The sequence below is a fragment of the Bradysia coprophila genome, unplaced genomic scaffold (assembly GCF_014529535.1).
Source record: "Bradysia coprophila strain Holo2 unplaced genomic scaffold, BU_Bcop_v1 contig_50, whole genome shotgun sequence".
Classification (NCBI taxonomy): Eukaryota; Metazoa; Arthropoda; class Insecta; order Diptera; family Sciaridae; genus Bradysia; species Bradysia coprophila.
In genome coordinates, this window is record NW_023503751.1 from 1,101,882 (window position 1) to 1,122,220 (window position 20,339).

A 20,339-nucleotide genomic window follows, 5' to 3' on the forward strand; every position below is an offset into this window, starting at 1 on the left:
ACAATTTTTTGTTGTTTTTGTGGCTTTTCGATAGCACAGGAACCGTCAGAAGTTCGCCAAAATAAATAAAATTTCTCCATACATTCAACTGATCGTAACTCGTCAGGGTGTAATCTACCCTCATGATCGACTATTTGCCGAAAGTACATATTCAATTACCTTTCCAATGACACCCCACACGCCAATGTAGCTGTCACATAGCCGGAGAAATTTCCAAATGAAAAGTGCATGTTTTCTGTTTTTGATCACCTCTCGCTAGCCATACAAAAATCGAAGAATTTTCAAAAAAAAAGTATTTTTGGCCTCTAGGGACCAATACCTATACCTAAGCACATATCAAAAGGTCCACTTTAAAATGCGTCCGATTTTGGCATGTCCTCATCCCTCAGCATGCAATTTCGTACAATACTTCCTAGAAATATATATATTCTTTGATAAAACGGTTTAGTTTCACTAAGGTGGTTAAGTGAACATTTTTAAGACCGAATTACCAAATCTTCTGGCCTAAAAGGGTAATTTTAGGTGACTGTATAGAGACTGTATTAGCTGACGTAAATGCCGACTACGTTAATATATGTGTCACCACAATACTATTTAATATGTTTGCATTCATCATCTAAATAAATGTGTCCTGCGCAAATTATTTAAATATTCCTTATTGTTCACAGCATTTACGCCACAAAAAGCCAACCTTTTCAAACGATGGCGTCATTCAATCAAAGTGCATCCGAACTACCAACGCTAAATGGGAACATGTCTGATACGCTTGCAGATGGCACTTTCTGCAGCGCCGAATGGGATGATCTGTGGACCACATACACACAACACGTTCACTATCCCCTCCGTACGTTCATTTGCATTGTGGGCTGTGTAACAAACGTCGTAAATTTGTTCATTTTTACAAGATCCGAGATGCTGAACCCAACAAATTTACTGCTTTCCGTCCTGGCAGCTGTTGACTTCCTTTGCGTTTTTCGGAAAGCTGTTGACCTGTTGTGGAAATTTCAACGGCAATGTTGGATCAAAAATGAGGGATCGAATGTAGAAGATTGGATTAATGAAATTTGTTTTTACGTAAGTTTAAACGCAACGTTTAAAAATGTGTGTAGCACGTCTTCGGTGCCACAATCAAAACTACGTTGGATGCTTTGATCGGTAATATTTTTCCTATTTGCAGCTGTTTCACACCTGGTCGATTTATATGACAGTTGCGGTGGCTCTCTGGCGATTAGTCGGTATTCTCAGACCGGTGCAAAGTCGTTATTGGCTTTCCTACAAAAAGGCTGCAATTGTCACTGCGATTTTTATTGGCTTTGCAACACTGCTCGTTCCTCTAGTATTCGCTGCATCAACCGTTGAGCAGTACTATATGAAGCGAGATCCAGCGTTTGACGGCCATCAGTTAAAAAGTGATAAAAATTGTGGAAATGATCCAAATAGTGTATTGACACAGACGGATTTTGGTGGAAAGTGGCAATTGTGGATTCTAATCTCGTATGTTTCAATGACAAGTTTAGGGTACAATCAGTAAAAGACACTGCATCTTTGTTGGAAAAGTGCGTTTTGTGTTAATGAGATCATCGTACACCGTATTCCATTTGAGTTGTCAGTGTCAATTTTACTGGTTGCACTCAATTTCAGAGCATTGATATGCTTAGATGACGATGCCACGATACGCAGTGTCATCTAGGTTATTTGCATATGGTGATGCAGTTACAGAGAAATGACAACATATGGCGCTGCGCTGGCGCAATCGACAATGAATTGCAACCACAACATAACCACATTTTTTGATAGTAAATTGGGCTTCAATTATTTCCAAAAATGATGTCATATGCATTCTATCCGGTGGAGCGGCAGCAGCTCCACCTGTTATCATTTCTCTGTGCAGATATTGACAGTGACAAACGTTTCTTTTTCATGTCTTTCATATGCAGGTTGCTGATAAAGCTGATTCCATGTTTGGTGCTGTTGGTTTGCACTATTCTACTGGTAATGTCGCTGAAAGTTGCAGCAAGAAACCGGTTGGCACTGTTTGAAGATCAGAAAACTGAACCCCTCTCGTCAAGGCAATCCAAGAAGTTTTACCACACAGGCAACAACAATCCCCGTGGAGACGAGATCAACGACTTTGGAGAACACACCACACTAAGGACTGCCACGTGTCGCACTAACACAATCGCGTCATGAGACAAGAGAGAAGATTCGCTGCGCTCTGTAACAAGGGAATTCCTAAGAACAACGAAAATGTTGATCATTTTACTGATTGTATTTCTTGTGACCGAGCTACCGCCAGGCATTTTCACCTTTTGTGTTGGTTTAGCGGGGTCAAACGAATTCTTTGTGCAATGTTACATGCCGATAAAGTCGTTCCTTCATACAAACGAGTATATAAGCAGCTCGGTTGGGTTTTTCATTTATATGAACATGAGCACAAAGTTCAGGCAAACGTTTTGCGAGCAATTTAGGATCGGAAACAGGACAAGACAACGAACAGTTGAAATTGCGCTGTCTTCGGCTTCTGTTTAGGGAATATCGGGTAATTACGAATTAAATACTGGTGTGTTTGTTCTTCAACGTTATAATATGAACTAAAAACTACTTGTACAGATGATAACAATGAAGTTACGTTACTCTAATCAATCATTGACTGTACTACTTTACGTGAAACATAAAACTGTTCAGAATGTTCTGAACATACTCCCGGCCAAGACATTATGAAAATCGTCTTTAAAACTAAAACTCAAAAAAAAAAGAAATTGGCACCGGGTTGTGTCAATGAATTCAAACTTCAAAAATCCAAAATGAAAGAAAAATTCAAAAAAAGAAAATTGAATTTAACAAAATTGCCTCTGTGGGTATTCCTTTCAAAAGCACATCGACAATCGATGTTTCGATGCTTCTCATATACAGGCCACCTGAATTGATTGCATTGCCTGTTGGAGGACAATCATTTCTGTCATCACTGAAACTTAATTCACCATGTCAACACCAATTCAGGATTCGATGTTATGCTGTAGAGTGACATTGACCTTACGTACATATCATCATCTTTCTCATTCACTTTGTGTTAATTGTGGCGCGAAGACGCTATTTTTCTTATAATAAAATTTGATTCATCACAAAGTATCGAGTTTCTTATGCGATAATCTCACGAAGTATCAAGGTAAATCAAGTCCCTATTTCAATATTGTTGACGTCTCGAATTGGCTGTATCATCCGATAAAACATCCGTGTTGTCGGATATCTTAACTAATCGCATACATCTGTTGCCCCACGTACTCGCAATTGTCTCTATTGATTGCTTTGAATCGTCACGCCATACAATTCGTTGACAATCACTCTTCGATGACAACTCCAAATGACCAAATTGAGTTGACTCCTCCATGAAGTTGTAATCGTTAACTGGATTCCTTCCGAAATGATTCTCCATACGAATCTGACTAGGAACAGCTAATCCTCTTGAATAACCCAGTGCTTTGCTACCTCTGGCCAAATTGAATCTGAATGGCAACCGAACAACGTAGCGTTTGCTACTGTTTCGGTAAGGCGTCTCTTCAAAATATTTCTCGCAGGCCAACTCGTCAACCGACATTAAACTTATTTCGTCCGGTTGATTCTCTTCAACCTCCCAAAATGAGCGAAACAGTTGCTCCAAAGGAAGGCTGACTCGATGAATATTGAAACTTGTACGTTTTCTTGACCCGTAACATGTCGCGTGAATTTCCAAAACCACTGGTCGAAATGAGGCACTAAACGAATAGCGGATTGAGGCTTGGAATACTTTATCATGTCCGGAGCGTTAGCGGAGGACTTGACGCAGTCTAACTTTCAAAAAAAGAACGAAGAAATTTTTTTTGAGACGCGGCAACTATATATAGGCGAGAATTTAAGTTTCTTTCCTTTGGCCTGTATCACCACAAATCCTATTCTATCTTATTCGCGCTTCAAATACGAGCAAAACGAGCTATCACTCGACTATGTAACTTTAAAATTGCCGGAGATACATCGTTTTGAAGTTGGTCATTTTGATAGAAAATGCACCAAATTAACGTTTTCCATACAATCAAAATCTTTCAACTTACTCTGTATGTTTCTATCTATCTGTCTATCTATCTATCGACGGTCGATCTCGGAAACTAGTCAGCCAATCTCCATGAAATTTTGCAGGAACCTCAGGGTGGGCATAAAAATGAAATTGTGACACGCCATTACCCCAGGAAAAACAAGAATTTTGTTTTATTGGCCTCGAAGTGGTTTCTGAGTGTGGTTTTCGAGGGTCGGGAACGCGTTTTCGGCTGTAGCTTAGCTGTATTGAAACCTACAGAGGCGTGCGACCCATCAAATGAAAGGTATTCGTAACACGATTCGAACAAAAAAATAATTTAAAAAATCGGATCAGATTCGTTTGAGCTAGAGTGATTAGAGTGACCAAATTTTGAGCTACTCGAGCGTAGGATGAAAGGACTAATATTTTTTTGGGTTATGAGAGATAGAGAATTACTTTCTTCGGCAAAGTCTCGATTTTCGTCAAATTTTCGAATTTCGCCAAATTTCCGAATTTCTGTTATAAACTGTTATAAAAAGCAGTGTTCTAAAACTTCTAAAACGACTGATATCCCAACAAAAATCTCTTCGAGAAAAGTGTGACGCAGTCTTTGAAGTACAATTTCTAAAATGAATGATATCGCTAGAGTTGACGCTTTCAGCTTCGTTACGCAAAAATTAAATTTTACACCCAATTTTAGATCAAACAAGCTGGCTTAGGTTTTCTCATCTTCTGCCAAATAATTTTTACCAAAGAAAAATAGACTGGAAACAACCAAAATTTTACCAAAAAAATCTGCGTCGCAAAGTGGCAAATGTTCAGGAACAGACCAGCAAGAAAATTTATCTGCCACATGCGACGCAGATTTTTTTGGTAAAATTTTGGTTGTTTCCAGTCAAATTTTTTTTTGGTAAAAATTATTTGGCAGATGATGAGAAAAACTAAGCCAGCTTGTTTGAACTAATTGGGTGTAAAATTTAATTTTTGCGTAACGAAGCTGAAGACACTGAAGATGGGTTTTTCTTCTTCGACAAGTTTGGCTTATTAAACGCAGAATTCAATAAGCTCTCTGACCATAACCATTTCAGCTCACAAGACTCCATCTACGAAGAGCTGGGCGTACACCACACACGCTTGACGACATGAAATTGCATTTCCAAGCGGTAGCTTTGATCATTGCAAGATGAATTTCAAATGTCGATACAGAGGTTGTATTGTCGCTGTCAACCATACAAATCGAAGTTACTCGCACAACCAATCGTTTTGGCCGTAGATTGAAGATCCTGCGCAGATACAAATCGGTAATTTTGCGAATTTATTATCGTGTGAGGTGTCGCCATTAGAATCGCATCAAATGGGTGCATTGGATTTTCTGGACAAAATGATGAGCATGGTACTATCACAAATTTCGAACGTAAGCAACAGGTCGTCGAATGTTTTGGATCTGGTCTTTGTAAACGAGCCGAACGATTTCAGTATCTACGATCATTGAGAAGGAACAGTAGGTCACGAGTCACAAGCCGCACGAAATTAACGTTGACTATTCTTTGCAATCTTCGTGTAATGTGGAGGTGAAAGCGATTTAGCGACATTGGGCCCTTAAAAAATAGATTTTATTATAACCGGAAAAATAATTTTCATGTACGCGTTTATGCTTGATCCAAGGGATTTCATCCTTTTACGAAATGAAACGTAAAGGCGTTTCGCTCGATCATAGAGATTTTATGCTTTTACGGAAATGTAATATAGAGGCGTTTTGCTCGATCGTAGGTAATTCATCCTTTTACGAAATGTAATATAGATGCGTTTTGCGCCATCCTAGGGAATTCATCCTTTTACGAAATGAAACGTAAAGGCGTTTTGCTCGAAGTAAACAAATCATATTAGATCGCCCCACCTTTAGCGTTGCACTTTATATAAAGGGAAATTATCAGCGATTATGTTACATTTTGTTCCATTGTAAATTACATTTCGCACGAATAAATTTAAAATTTTCCAAACAGCTGGCACCACTACCCACCGATAATCAACAATGATCACACTTTCTGACAACAATGTTGATTGTCATCGTGGTTAAAATGAAGTCTTTGCAAAAAGACAAAAAAAAAAATTTTCGACTCGAATGATTCGGGCTAAACAAAGGTAATTTTTGTTGATTCGAATTATTCAATTCGAAAATTAATTTTTTCATGTTATGAGAAGCCCGGCGTCACGTTCAACTTTTTTATTTTTCTCGAAATTTAGGACTTAGCCGACAATATGGCGGCGACAGGAAAAAAAAACTTGCTTTTTGGCAAGCTTTTTGAGGGTGGGGTTGGGGCCTGTTTTTTTGCTCCGTCGAATTTTGCCTATTACGTTCTTAATTTTACGAATTTATTATCGTTGGAGGTGTCATTCGAAGCGTCTAATGAAACTCTACATCAATATTAGGAATATAAAAGGACAAAAGATCCATCTTCAGTGTGAAATCAATGAAAGAAATTTGAAGCTTCACAATTTTCCTTTAAATTGTTGCTGCTACTCGTAGATCGAGCGTTGCAATCTGAAATTGATAGGGGAGACAGCTGGTCTAAATACAACTGAAAGGTAAGAATGATCAAGCATAAAAACTAGACGTAGATATTGACAGTCATTTATGTGCAATGTCTTCGCACTCAGCAATACCCAATGAGAATTGTTGCAACGCACTAACATCGTAAGTGGGTCATCACAATACTGCATCATGCTCAGTCCACTAACCGTTGCACTTAACTTCTTAAATCTCTTTAGATCACGTTTGGCCATTTAGGGTTGTAGTTGCAATTCCTAGATTCACATTGACAATTATATCAAGATTTGATGAAGTTAGAAAACTAATTGTTAAATTTATAAAGTAAAGTAAATGTGACGCGACCGAAGCGAAATCAAGACTATCAAAACACATAATTATAGAGGATTGCCTATGTCGAATAGAGTACTATTTTAATACCAATACTACCATTAGTACCATTAAAACTGTCATTCGACATACAAATTGTATTGAGACTATAGATGATGAATGATGAGCTAGTGTATAATAGGACATTTTACTTTTACTTGAAAGAAAATATGATGCACGGTAGTGTAAAGTAACATCTGAATGTCTGTTGAGCGATATATACGAAAAAAAATCTGCTAAAACGCTGAATGTTTTTGCCAATATATTGTGATATATTTTGATAGTATATAATTGTTGAATTCAGAGGCAAAAGGCTACCAGCCAATTGCATAAATTCTGCTCCGGTCACTCTACTAGTTCTACTACTATACTGGTGGGATATTCTCCCCAGCTCGAAAGCGCCAGTAGGACTACTATTGAGAAACAAACACATCATTTAGGGCATGTTGCCCGTTCAAGCTCTGTATTTGTTCTGATTTCATTCGGTGCAACTACATCGTATTTATACCTATTTCTAGGGTATCTCGATCTGTTTTAATTCAATTGCACCCTTTGCTCCTTTTCATTTTGTAGAGTGAAAACACTCTACATTCAGGATTTAACATAGTCCCACCAGTTTTACGGAGTAAAAATCAAATAATCCTGAATGCCATCGTGGGACTTCTGATATTGACCAACTAACGTTGTTGACCAACCGATTCTTTGTTTGCCATCTTGGGACTTTGACTTCCTTTTTGCAATGGACTTGTGGTTCTTTACTTCTTGAGTGACCCTTAGGTTCTTCACTATCTTGAGTGACCATCCATTACAATAGAAACCATCGTTGACCAGCCAAAGTGATATGATTACGCTGACCAACCAATGTTTTTTGTTCTTCGACCAGCCAATAGTAGAAATAAATTGCTGAACGACCAAATGAAAATGAAACCACTGACCAACTGATCAACCAAATTTTTAATCGTTGACCATCGTTGATCAGCCATGAAAATGAAATTGCTGACCAACCAAATTCAATGTTTGAATTTTGTCGATGCTACCATATTCCCAACCCGACACTTCCGGTGAAGCCGATTCTGGGAGAACTCCGTAGTCTTACACGACCCAAACTGAACGTTTGTTTATTTCCGACCAACGAATTGAACTGCGTGTCTCCAACCACACAGCACAACCGGACCGGTCATGTTGTAGAACGACCCTCAAATTATTTACTTGTCGAACCACCAATGCATCGTTTACCAACCAAATCATCGTCGTCGACTAGCCAAATTGAATTGATAACCGATGCTCATGAATTGAACAGCCAAATGGATTGTAATCGCTGTCCAACGTATTGACTTGAAATTGGATTTATGTATGACCGACCACGTTTTATAAACGTTCACACAACCGAATTGAGTTGTAAAACGAACAACTAAATGTACGAATTGTTTGACCAGCCGAACGAATTAAACGCTGACCAACTAAACGACTATTGACCGAACGACCCAATGAAAATAATTGTCGAACGATTTGACTGTTGACCAACCAAACTAATTGCTTTGTTGACCAACCAAACGAACTGCATGTCTCCAACCACGCAGTAAATGTGTACTTCGGATTTATGCATGAGCGCGTTATATAAAACGCTCACACAACCGAATTTGTAGAACGACCCTCAAAATTGTCGAACTACTAATGCATCGTTGACCAGCCCAGTGAAATTGAAATTGCTGACCAACCAATCCATTGAATCGCCGGACCTGTAACTTCAAATTGACTTCCGGCGTCACGTCCTACTGTCCAAGAAACTAGCAAGTGACCAATAAATCACGTCGGGGTCACCATATGTTGAATTCAGAGGCAAAAGGCTACCAGCCAATTGCATAAATTCTGCTCCGGTCACTCTACTAGTTCTACTACTATACTGGTGGGATATTCTCCCCAGCTCGAAAGCGCCAGTAGGACTACTATTGAGAAACAAACACATCATTTAGGGCATGTTGCCCGTTCAAGCTCTGTATTTGTTCTGATTTCATTCGGTGCAACTACATCGTATTTATACCTATTTCTAGGGTATCTCGATCTGTTTTAATTCAGTTGCACTTTTTGATCCTTTTCATTTTGTAGAGTGAAAACACTCTACATTCAGGATTTAACAATAATGTATGGAAATAGAGACTGGCTCTCAATCGTCTGTGACGCGTGAACTGGTAAAATTATTTTTCGAATTGGGGCCGAAAAAGAAGTTCTTTTGCATGAAAACTTACGTACGTATACCTGTTGTGATCGGTTGATTTTAGGCTACGTTTAGGGCTACAACTCGCGAAATTGCCTAAGATCTACTAATTATTCATTTGATTTGAATGAAAATTAGGAGCAAAAAAGTGTTTTTCTTAAAAATTCATCATACCCCACAAAGAAAGGCGCTCGACAATTTATCAATATTTTGAGATTGGAATACGGAAGAGAAGCGAAGAATCAATTGAATATGTAATTACTTTCTATTAATTTTTATTTTGACGAGTGTGGATGTGGATACAACCAGACTCTTTGCGATGAGCTGTAACTATACCAGTCTTCAAAACAAAAATTTGGAAGTACGTATTCTAATATTAATTGATAGATAGGCGTGGTCGCCGTTTGCTAAGAATTCAAAGTAGTAAGGATTGCGAGATCCTCAAAGTCAAAAAGATACTCGTTGGTCAGGTAAATAGTGAAATGCAACGTTTGCTACATCCGACTCATTTCATTATACAAAAGTGAATTCCTTACGGCGAGCATATTTTCATGCATCAGACCATCGAAATTCTCTGTTGTAAACACATGGCTAGCATCATTTCCAGCTATCTGCAGCAGTTCGTGCTGATTCATGTAGGGCGTTATGCCAATGGAAAATGTCCGGATGCCATATTTGATAGCGCGTTCTGCCATGTCAGCAGTTTCATACGACGAGTTGGATTCGACACCGGTAAATATCACCATATTCATTGGAACTCCACGATAATATGAAATAAAGTTATGTAATGCCAACTCGATTCCCCAATGGGTATTTGTGCTGAAACCTGCTTCAAATTCTGTCTCCAAAATTTTCGAACTTATTTCTGCCGGACTTAATCCACTCTCCAAGTCAATGTGAACGGTTGCATAAAACGAATAGGTTACAAAAGAAACTCGATTATGACTGTAACCGGTAAATGCGTTGGCCAATCGTTCTACAAATTGTTTAGCCCTTTCGAAATTATCACGTCCGATGCTTCCCGATGAGTCGAGTACAACTACTAAGTCATTGGGTTGATAACAAGGTTGAGCCATTAGTGACGGATTCTGGAATGAAGCCTCGAATGAATTCTCGAACGGAGAGTCGGATTGAGGCTCGAACGGAGCGTCGGATGGAGGCTCGAATGGATCTTCAACCGGAGACTCGAATGGATCTTCAACCGGAGCCTAGAATGGGGCATCTAACGTTTCCTCGAATGAAGCCTCAAACGGAGTCTCGAAAGGATCCTTAAACGGAGCTTGTACCTTTACCTTTCGAAAAAAGATTGAATAGTCTTCATAATATGCCTCCAAATAATAATGGAAATTAACATTACCTCGGAAATATATCGATGCAGCTGTGTATTTGGAACGGTACTCCAAGTAGCATCGTAACGATTTCTATAATTGATTAACACACTCAAAAGGGGGTTTGCTTTCTTCGGATGCCCACTTTCCCATGGTGCACATGGTGCCAATACAATATCATTCGCCGACCATCGCCAATCAGTTCGAGCATACTCTCCACTGGTCCAATAGGCCGTTGCTATATCTAGAAACAATTAACATTTTAAACCAAAAAAAAACCGCTGTTGAGAGAGTGGATTCACAGTCAGTGTACCCTACCAAATCCATAATTCTTCAACATTTCCCTGACATATTTCCATTCTTCCTCCGTTTCCACAGCGAGTAAATTAGCGTTTAGTAGGTTTTTACAATCTTTCTGTGCAGTATTGCAGGCACCCTACGTAGTTGCGTTGATTGTCAAAAATCGATTCGATTTTGGAATTTGCGAAATAAAATGTTCTCTAAAGACTCACCCAATTCTGACTAATGTAATAATTACTTTCGTCAAACAGCTGCGTACTTCTTCCTTGAACACTCAATCTTGATCTGAACGACCCAATGTATTGGAAGCCTTAAGAAAGTAGGGAATTTTACTCAAGTAATGTGTGATTGCGCTTCCTTGTAAGTTTTACCATTTCGAGCAGGTACGTTCGAAGATAGCACAGCGTTAACTGCAACATAGCATGCAAAGAAATCAAAATGAGTTTCACCTAGACTGGTGACGATAGGTCTACACGGGAACAATACAGAAAAATGTCGTAAATTGATTTGGCTTGGCGAATGTGTACTGAGCCAACACAAAAATGCAGTGACTATGACTTCTGATTTATTCCTTCATTATATACATCTGTTGACTTCAATTCGGAATAGATTCGTAAAGTTCACTGATTGCATTTCTTGCTTAGAAAGTTTTATCACAACTAACTCACGGGGAATCCTAGAAACCTATTAAAAAATCGAAATTGTGTCAATTTTATCATCAATATTATTACAACATCTAATACAAAAATCGATCCAAAACACGTTTCATTAATTAATTTCATTTCTTCGTCATCGTAAAAATGTGTAAACTAAGCTTTTTGAGGCTGTTAGATTTCTCATTAAGCGATAAAACAGTGAGTATAATTGCAGGAATCTAAATGTTTAAGTAGAGTGTAGCAGATTTAAAAAAAAATTTGTTACAAAAAGGCTAGAAATTTTTCTTAGGAACATGCATTAACTTGAGCGATGCTATGGACAGGTAAACAGGTAAAAACTGTTTTTGGCTATTACACCCAATTAGTTCAAACAAGCTGGCTTAGGTTTTCTCATCATCTGCCAAATAATTTTTACCAAAAAAAATTTGACTGGAAACGAAATTTGAAAATTTGATGAAATTTGAAAATTTGACGAAATTTGACAAAATTCGAAAATTTGACAAAATTCGAAAATTTGACAAAATTTGACAAAATTCGAAAATTTGACGAAATTTGACAAAATTCGAAAATTTGACGAAATTTGAAAATTTGACAAAATTTGACGAAATTCGAAAATTTGACGAAATTTGACGAAATTCGAAAATTTGACGAAATTCGAAAATTTGACGAAATTCGAAAATTTGACGAAATTTGAAAATTTGATGAAATTCGAAAATTTGACGAAATTCCAAAATCTGACGAAATTCAGAAAATTTGACGAAAATCGAAAATTTGACGAAGAAAGTAATTCTCTATCTGCCACCATTCAAGAAATATCTCCAAAACCCCAATTGACCCACCCATTTCCAACTTTCGACATTTTTCACATATGCCCCTCTGTTCTACTCGTAAAACTCTGAGACTTTGCCGAAGAAAGTAATTCTCTATCTCTCATAACCCAAAAAAATATTAGTCCTTTCATCCTACGCTCGAGTAGCTCAAAATTTGGTCACTCTAATCACTCTAGCTCAAACGAATCTGCCCCGATTTTTTAAATTATTCTTTTGTTCGAATCGTGTTACGAATACCTTTCATTTGATGGGTCGCACGCCTCTGTAGGTTTCAATACAGCTAAGCTACAGCCGAAAACGCGTTCCCGACCCTCGAAAACCACACTCAGAAACCACTTCGAGGCCAATAAAACAAAATTCTTGTTTTTCCTGGGGTAATGGAGTGTCACAATTTCATTTTTATGCCCACCCTGAGGTTCCTGCAAAATTTCATGGAGATTGGCTGACTAGTTGCCGAGATCGACCGTCGATAGATAGATAGACAGATAGATAGAAACATACAGAGTAAGTTGAAAGATTTTGATTGTTTGGAAAACGTTAATTTGGTGCATTTTCTATCAAAATGACCAACTTCAAAACGATGTATCTCCGGCAATTTTAAAGTTACATAGTCGAGTGATAGCTCGTTTTGCTCGTATTTGAAGCGCGAATAAGATAGAATAGGATTTGTGGTGATACAGGCCAAAGGAAAGAAACTTAAATTCTCGCCTATATATAGTTGCCACGTCTCAAAAAAATTTTCTTCGTTCTTTTTTTGAAAGTTAGACTGCGTCAAGTCCTCCGCTATCGCTCCGGACATGATCATGAAGACGATGCAAAATTAATTTTCTTTAAATTCTCAAGTTTATAAAATGAAGAAAATTAACTCACTCGATACTATAATCGATTCTATGTTAAAAACGATCTTGATAACCACTGAAATGAACAACTAAAATGAAATTTATCACAAAAACGAAAGCTACTTAATAAGTAGTACTTATGTCGTCGTTCGCGATTTTTTTTAGATAATAGTAATTCACCCACTAGCTTTATAGTCGGGGCTGTGAGCTACAATTGGATCCTAAATAAAAAGAAACCCAAAGACTTTCGCATTTCAAACTTTACTCGGAAAACCATACTAATATTGTAAATTGCTCATAAGCAATATGTGTGCTCACTGCTTACAAATAAAAGTCTCTTTCAATTAGATAAGGAAATCGCTTTCTATCTTGCTTCATTTGGTAATTAAAGCAATTAAATTTCAACTTTTTCGTTGTAAAGACTTGTGTAAAATTTCATAATCAGAACATAAATTATAAAGTGTCCGACACTTTTCTATTTCCAGGTATTGCAACCTATTTTAATTGTTGAAATTAATTTCCTTTGTAAATTTTTGTATCTCAGTTTTTGATCTGTACCTGCACACTGCTCACAGTTTCTTATTGAAACCACCACACTCAATCTCCATATAACAGAAAAATATGCTTACTAATTCGGATGTTTGAAATCTTCAGTTTTTCAGTTTTGAACTAAGTGACAGAGTTTTATAGTCTATATTATTGTTAAAATTTAGCAATACTTGGTAATCCCGGCAAAAACTCTTTCAGAGCAAAGTTGGACGCAGTCTACAGTCTATATGTGTGATAACTTCTAAAACAAGTGATATCGCTAGAGGTGACGCTGTCAGCGTCGTTACGCAAAATTGAATTTCACAGCCAATTAATTGAAATTAGCTGATCTAGTTTTCCAAACCATTCGCCAATTATTTTTTTTTTCAGAAAAAATTTTAACCAACAGAATTTTGGCTGAAAAATTTTCAACAAAAAATTCTGCGTCGCATGTGGCAGATTGAATGTTCTCGTAGGTTTGTCCGTGAGCATCTGCCACTTTGCGACGCAGAATTTTTTGTTGAAAATTTTTCAGTCAAAATTCTGTTGGTTAAAATTTTTTCTGAAAAAAAAAATTATTGGCGAATGGTTTGGAAAACTAGATCAGCTAATTTCAATTAATTGGCTGTGAAATTCAATTTTGCGTAACGACGCTGACAGCGTCACCTCTAGCGATATCACTTGTTTTAGAAGTTATCACACATATAGACTGTAGACTGCGTCCAACTTTGCTCTGAAAGAGTTTTTGCCGGGATATCAGTCGTTTTTGAAGTTAAGTCGGAAGTTGACGAAAATTAGAGGTGTGTGCCGGTTTTAAAATAGTCGGCGGCGGTGCGCCGACTGGTAAGGGATCGGCGGCGGCTAAATTATTTCAGAACGGCACATTGACTTAGTGTCAAACTTCGAAAGAACTCAGCTGATTCGGTTATGCAGTGTTGCGAGTTTCGAACATTTTTCAGGTTATTTTTTTCGAATCAACTAGAGTGTTGTTAATTCTTGGGAATAAAAGAAATATTTCACTTACACAGTATTGGCTAAGGAAAGGTGTATAATTTGATTCTCACGTCTTACATTATTTGCGCATAATTACATCACACAAAAATGACTATTCGAAACTGGCAGCACTAACATCACCGACGACTAATTTTCGGAAGCACTGAGTATTCGGAACAGCTGTGATTTGTGAACTGTCAAATTTTGTTGATATACCGTTCGATTTGTCACAATTATTCTGGCGCGATCAATATTTTGATTCTGATATTTATGTAGCTTTTGGCCATTGTGGACTAACCAAACATCTGCTATTTTTGCCAACTTTTTAGTGCATCATAATGGACCTTCATTGTAAGCTTCGATGGTATTTGGGTTGTTGTGTTGTAACATTTTGTGTTTGTTTGTTTAAGGTTACATTTTACCAAAAAAATCTGCGTCGCAAAGTGGCAAATGTTCAGGAACAGACCAGCAAGAAAATTTATCTGCCGCATGCGACGCAGATTTTTTTGGTAAAATTTTGGTTGTTTCCAGTCAAATTTTTTTTTTGGTAAAAATTATTTGGCAGATGATGAGAAAAACTAAGCCAGCTTGTTTGAACTAATTGGGTGTAAAATTTAATTTTTGCGTAACGAAGCTGAAAGCGTCAACTCAAGCGATATCATTCATTTTAGAAATTGTATTTCAAAGACTGCGTCACACTTTTCTCGAAGAGATTTTTGTTGGGATATCAGTCGTTTTAGAAGTGTAATCAACACTGCTTTTTATAACAGTTTACAGTTTTAATTCAAAAATTTTACGAAAATCGAAAATTTGACGAAATTCGAAAATTTGACGAAATTTGACGAAATTCAAAAATTTCACAAAATTTAACGAAATTCGAAAATTTGACGAAATTTGAAAATTTGACGAAATTTGAAAATTTGACGAAAATCGAAAATTTGACGAAAATCGAAAATTTGACGAAAATCGAAAATTTGACGAAATTCGAAAATTCGACGAAAATTAAAAAAATTGACGAAATTCGAAAATTTGACGAAGAAAGTAATTCTCTATCTGCCACCATTCAAGAAATATCTCAAAACCCCAATTGACCCACCCATTTCCAACTTTCGACATTTTTCGCAAATGCCCTTCTTTTCTACTCGTAAAACTCTGAGACTTTGCCGAAGAAAGTAACTCTCTATCTGCCACCATTCAAGAAATACCTCTAAAACCCCAATTGACCCACCCATTTCCAACTTTCGACATTTTTCACATATGCCAATGTGTTCTACTCGTAAAACTCTGAGACTTTGCCGAAGAAAGTAAATCTCTATCTCTCATAAGCCAAAAAATATTAGTCCTTTCATCCTACGCTCGAGTAGCTCAAAATTTGGTCACTCTGACCACTCTAGCTCAACCAAATCTGCACCAATTTTTCTAATTATTCTTTTGTTCGAATCGTGTTACGAATACCTTTCATTTGATGGGTCGCTTTGCTCGTTTTGCTCGTATTTGAAGCGCGAATAAGATAGAATAGGATTTGTGGTGATACAGGCCAAAGGAAAGAAACTTAAATTCTCGCCTATATATAGTTGCCACGTCTCAAAAAAATTTTCTTCGTTCTTTTTTTGGAAGTTAGACTGCGTCAAGTCCTCCGCTATCGCTCCGGACATGATAGTCAATACAGACTCTTGAACTGTTTAAATTAATTGCTATAGACGGTTGTGACGGGATGGCTCAGTGGTTACGTACTAGCCTTCCACCAAAATGATCCGGGTTCGATTCCCGTGACAGACAAATTCCGCATGGAATTTTTCTAGCGATTATATCGCATTGGTAACGTCCTTAGTTCACTCAAGCTTCATAATTTGGGTAGTTGCGGTGTGTTTGGTGGCTGCAACGATGTACACACTGAATGAATAGTATTACGTAACCCAAATACGATGAATTTGTGTACATATGTCTAGCCTACATTAAGGCGAGATATCAATTTCGCACCTAACTTTCCTCAGAGAGTAATTACATACTTCGAGGCGTGGTTCGGAAGTCACGTAAAGCCGGTGGTCCAGACTGAACTTGTTATTGGCTGTAAAAGGCTGTTAGAACGGTCTCAAAACCAACAAATAAATAAACCAACAAATAAATAAATAAATAGAATGAGTCAGTGAGTATGAGCATACATTTTTGCAAGGCACTGTAACATAAAACCATTTATTCTGCTGTTGAAATGAAGACTAAAAATGTTGAGTTAGTGTTCAAGTGTAGTGCATATCGAAAAAGTGCGCCAACCCGGGAAATTTTTCTTATTTTAAGTGCAGTGGACTCTTTTCGACACTTTGAGGATTGGTAAAGAATTCAAAATCGTAAGACATCGTAGAAGTCGTAATGAGACTCGTTGGTCAGATAAATAATAAAAGGCAATTTCGCTGTATCTATCACATTTTAATGAATTAATGTGAATTGACGTGTTTAGTGCGCCAAATAATTTGAACTATTGTAACTTTTCATTAAACGGACCCACTTGACACAACACGTTTCAATAATGCCAACAGTCACTGTTCACTTGTTAAATAAAAAATAATAAATTTTTTATGTTGGCAATGTTGATGAATCTGTAGCCATGGCGCGTTTAATAAAGTAACAGAAATTCAAATTCCTCGGCGCACTAAACATGTGAATTCCTTATGACCTGCATACTACATTACTAAGTAGCGCCCACCAATAGTTCACATCATCGTAATCCGCTGTTGTAAATATTCGGCTAGTATTAAATCCAGCCATCTCACGCAGTTCGTGGTCATTGATGTGGGGCGTTATGCCAACGGAAAATGTCCGGATGCCCGAGTCGATAGCTTCTTTTGCCATAGCAGTAGTCTCATACGGTGAGTCGGATTGGAAACCGGTAAATATTACCATATTCATTGTAACTCCTCGATAGTTCGAGAGTAATTGTTCTGTTGCCAACTGAATTCCCGATAGGATATTACAGCTGTTACCAGCTTCGACATCAGTCGTCAAAATTTTCGAACTTACTTCAACTGGACTTAACGAATTTGTCATGTCGATGCGAGTGGCTGCATAATGAGAATAAGTTACAAAAGAAATTCGATTCTCACTGTGAGTGGTGAATGTGCTGGCCAGTCGGTCTGCTAGTTCTTTTGCTCTTTCGAAATAATAACTCCAGCGAAATATATCGGGAAACATCACATCGAGTACAATTACTAGGTCACTGGTTTGATAACAGGAGGTTAATATTGGAGGCACCTGTTTAACGGTGAACGGAATCGCGGACGAGACCGGGAACGGATATGCGTGCGAAGGCGTGGACAGAAGTGTGTACGGAGGAGCGGGTGAGGTCGCGGATGAAGGAGCGGGTGAAGGCGCCGATGGAGCTTGTAACTTTTCCTTTCGATTGAATAGACTTCACAATATGCCTCCAAATAATAATGGAAATAATTTTACCTCGCAAATATATCGATGCAGCTGTGTATTTGGAACGGTACTCCAAGTAGCATCGTAACGATTTCTATAATTGATTAACACACTCAAAAGGGGGTTTGCTTTCTTCGGATGCCCACTTTCCCATGGTGCAAATGGTGCCAATGCAATATCATTCGCCGACCATCGCCAATCAGTTCGAGCATACTCTCCACTGGTCCAATAGGCCGTTGCTATATCGAGAAACAATTAACATTTTAAACCAAAAAAAAACCGCTGTTGAGAGAGTGGATTCACAGTCAGTGTACCCTACCAAATCCATAATTCTTCAACATTTCCCTGACATATTTCCATTCTTCCTCCGTTTCCACAGCGAGTAAATTAGCGTTTAGTAGGTTTTTACAATCTTTCTGTGCAGTATTGCAGGCACCCTACGTAGTTTTGTTGATTGTCAAAAATCGATTCGATTTTGGAATTTGCGAAATAAAATGTTCTCTAAAGACTCACCCAATTCTGACTAATGTAATAATTACTTTCGTCAAACAGCTGCGTACTTCTTCCTTGAACACTCATTCTTGATCTGAACGACCCGATGTATTGGAAGCCTTAAGAAAGACAGGAATTTTACTCAAGTAATGTGTGATTGCGCTTCCTTGTAAGTTTTATAAGTTGTACCATTTCCAGCGGTAATTGCAATTATAGCTTGCAAAGAAATCAAAATCAGTATCACCATTTTGGTTCAGTATTCGCTAGACTGATGACGATAGGTCTAAATGGGAACAATGTAAATAATAATTTATTTGGCGAACGTGTGCTGAGCCAACACAAAAGTGAAGTGACTATATGATTTTTGGTTGAGAGCTTCATTTAAAAGGTCAGGTTTTAGCATGTTAAACAATATTTTCATATCTAATAAAAATGTACGGGAAACAGAGCCTTAATCACTTACTTTTACTTTATCGATCATCTATTGAAAACGAACTTGAAAGCCACAGAAATCTACAACAATTGTGAGTTATCAAAAACCGTCAGCTATTTATGGAAGAAATGTGTTTTTGATCGCGATTTTTTCTAGATAAACTAGACTCACTCACCAGCATTATAGTCGGGACTGTAAGGTACAATTCTAGAATGTGTCATGCATAATGAAGTTTATTGTTAGAGTATACAGTATGTGTCACGTTGATGCCATCAACATTAGAATATAAACAAACAAAAACTTTCATCATTAAAACAACCTTGATAAGCATAGCAAAAACTGTCGAACTCATCTGATAAAGAACTCTGAGTAAAATCTCAAAGTCCATACTAAAATTGCTCATAAGCGACATGTGTGTTAGATAAGGAATCGCTTTCTATCTTCTTCCATCTGGTAATTAAAGCAATTAAATTACAATTTTTTTCGTTATAAAATTTTATTTGTATGAATTTCATAATTAGAAAACTAGGTCCCACCTTTTGGGCGGGTCGGGTCCCTTGACTGATAATTTTTCCAAAATAATTAATCAATTAAAGTGAAAGCAAAACAAAAATATCGAACCTCATTTTTGTCAACTGAATTTCAATTGTCAAAAACCAGACTAGATCATTTCATTTTGCTTTTACCTTATATTACAGAATATTATAATCAAGGTTCTGAAAGAATTTTGTTTTTGTGTGTCACCGCCTTCGTGATCAACTCAGGGTTGTCTTAACCTGGTTCTTTCAGGTTTGATTATCTTATTTTATTTTAACTGATTTTTTCATCTGGGTGAGAATGGACAATTCCTGAAGTTCAAGCCTTTTTGTCACGGTATGGATGTAATAATCTAACACAATTCTCAATTTGATACATTTACTTCTACAAAAATGAAATGTTGTCACTTTGTATTCGTTTAAATTGTGCAATAATCCAATAAGACCCGAGTTGTTAACTAATGCAGTAAGATACCGCAACTCGTATCAATTACGGCCTTCGATTCGCTCTAACCGCAAACTTATCGCTCGTCCGAGCTGTCTAATATTGCAATACGATACCGCAACTCGTGTGAATTACGACCCTCGCTTCGCTCGGGCCGCAAACTTCACACTCGTACGAGTTGTCTAATATTAGATTTGGCCTAGCCGCAAACTTCTCACTCGTTCGAGCTGTCTAAGATTGCAATATGATACCGTAACTCGTGTCAATTAACTTCACACTCGTCGGAGTTGTCTAATGTTAAAATTGCTTGTTTGTAATACTATATGCTCACTGTATATGTAATTTCAGGTACATCCGCCAACATT

At 37.5% G+C, this 20,339-nt stretch overlaps 3 protein-coding genes across 3 annotated transcripts; 1 reads left to right on the forward strand and 2 right to left on the reverse strand.

Annotated features, from left to right (window-relative positions):
* The first annotated feature begins 702 nt into the window (after window positions 1-702).
* On the forward strand, window positions 703-2,529 carry LOC119082916. Its single transcript, XM_037192572.1, is given in 3 exon segments — window positions 703-1,074; window positions 1,178-1,494; window positions 1,833-2,529. Coding segments are annotated over 3 exon segments (1,386 nt in total).
* A 7,645-nt stretch (window positions 2,530-10,174) lies between these two features.
* On the reverse strand, window positions 10,175-13,741 carry LOC119082917. Its single transcript, XM_037192573.1, has 6 exons — window positions 13,707-13,741; window positions 11,180-11,334; window positions 11,021-11,118; window positions 10,827-10,944; window positions 10,538-10,752; window positions 10,175-10,472 (listed from the first exon to the last, which is right to left on the reverse strand). Exons 1-6 carry the CDS (start codon window positions 13,739-13,741, stop codon window positions 10,389-10,391), a joined length of 705 nt encoding a protein of 234 aa, XP_037048468.1. The 3' UTR covers window positions 10,175-10,388.
* A 3,326-nt stretch (window positions 13,742-17,067) lies between these two features.
* On the reverse strand, window positions 17,068-19,074 carry LOC119082937. The gene is made up of 6 exons (XM_037192593.1): window positions 19,024-19,074; window positions 18,750-18,843; window positions 18,582-18,679; window positions 18,388-18,505; window positions 18,099-18,307; window positions 17,068-18,041 (listed from the first exon to the last, which is right to left on the reverse strand). Exons 2-6 carry the CDS (start codon window positions 18,805-18,807, stop codon window positions 17,319-17,321), a joined length of 1,206 nt encoding a protein of 401 aa, XP_037048488.1. The 5' UTR covers window positions 18,808-18,843; window positions 19,024-19,074; the 3' UTR covers window positions 17,068-17,318.
* Window positions 19,075-20,339: the final 1,265 nt, after the last annotated feature.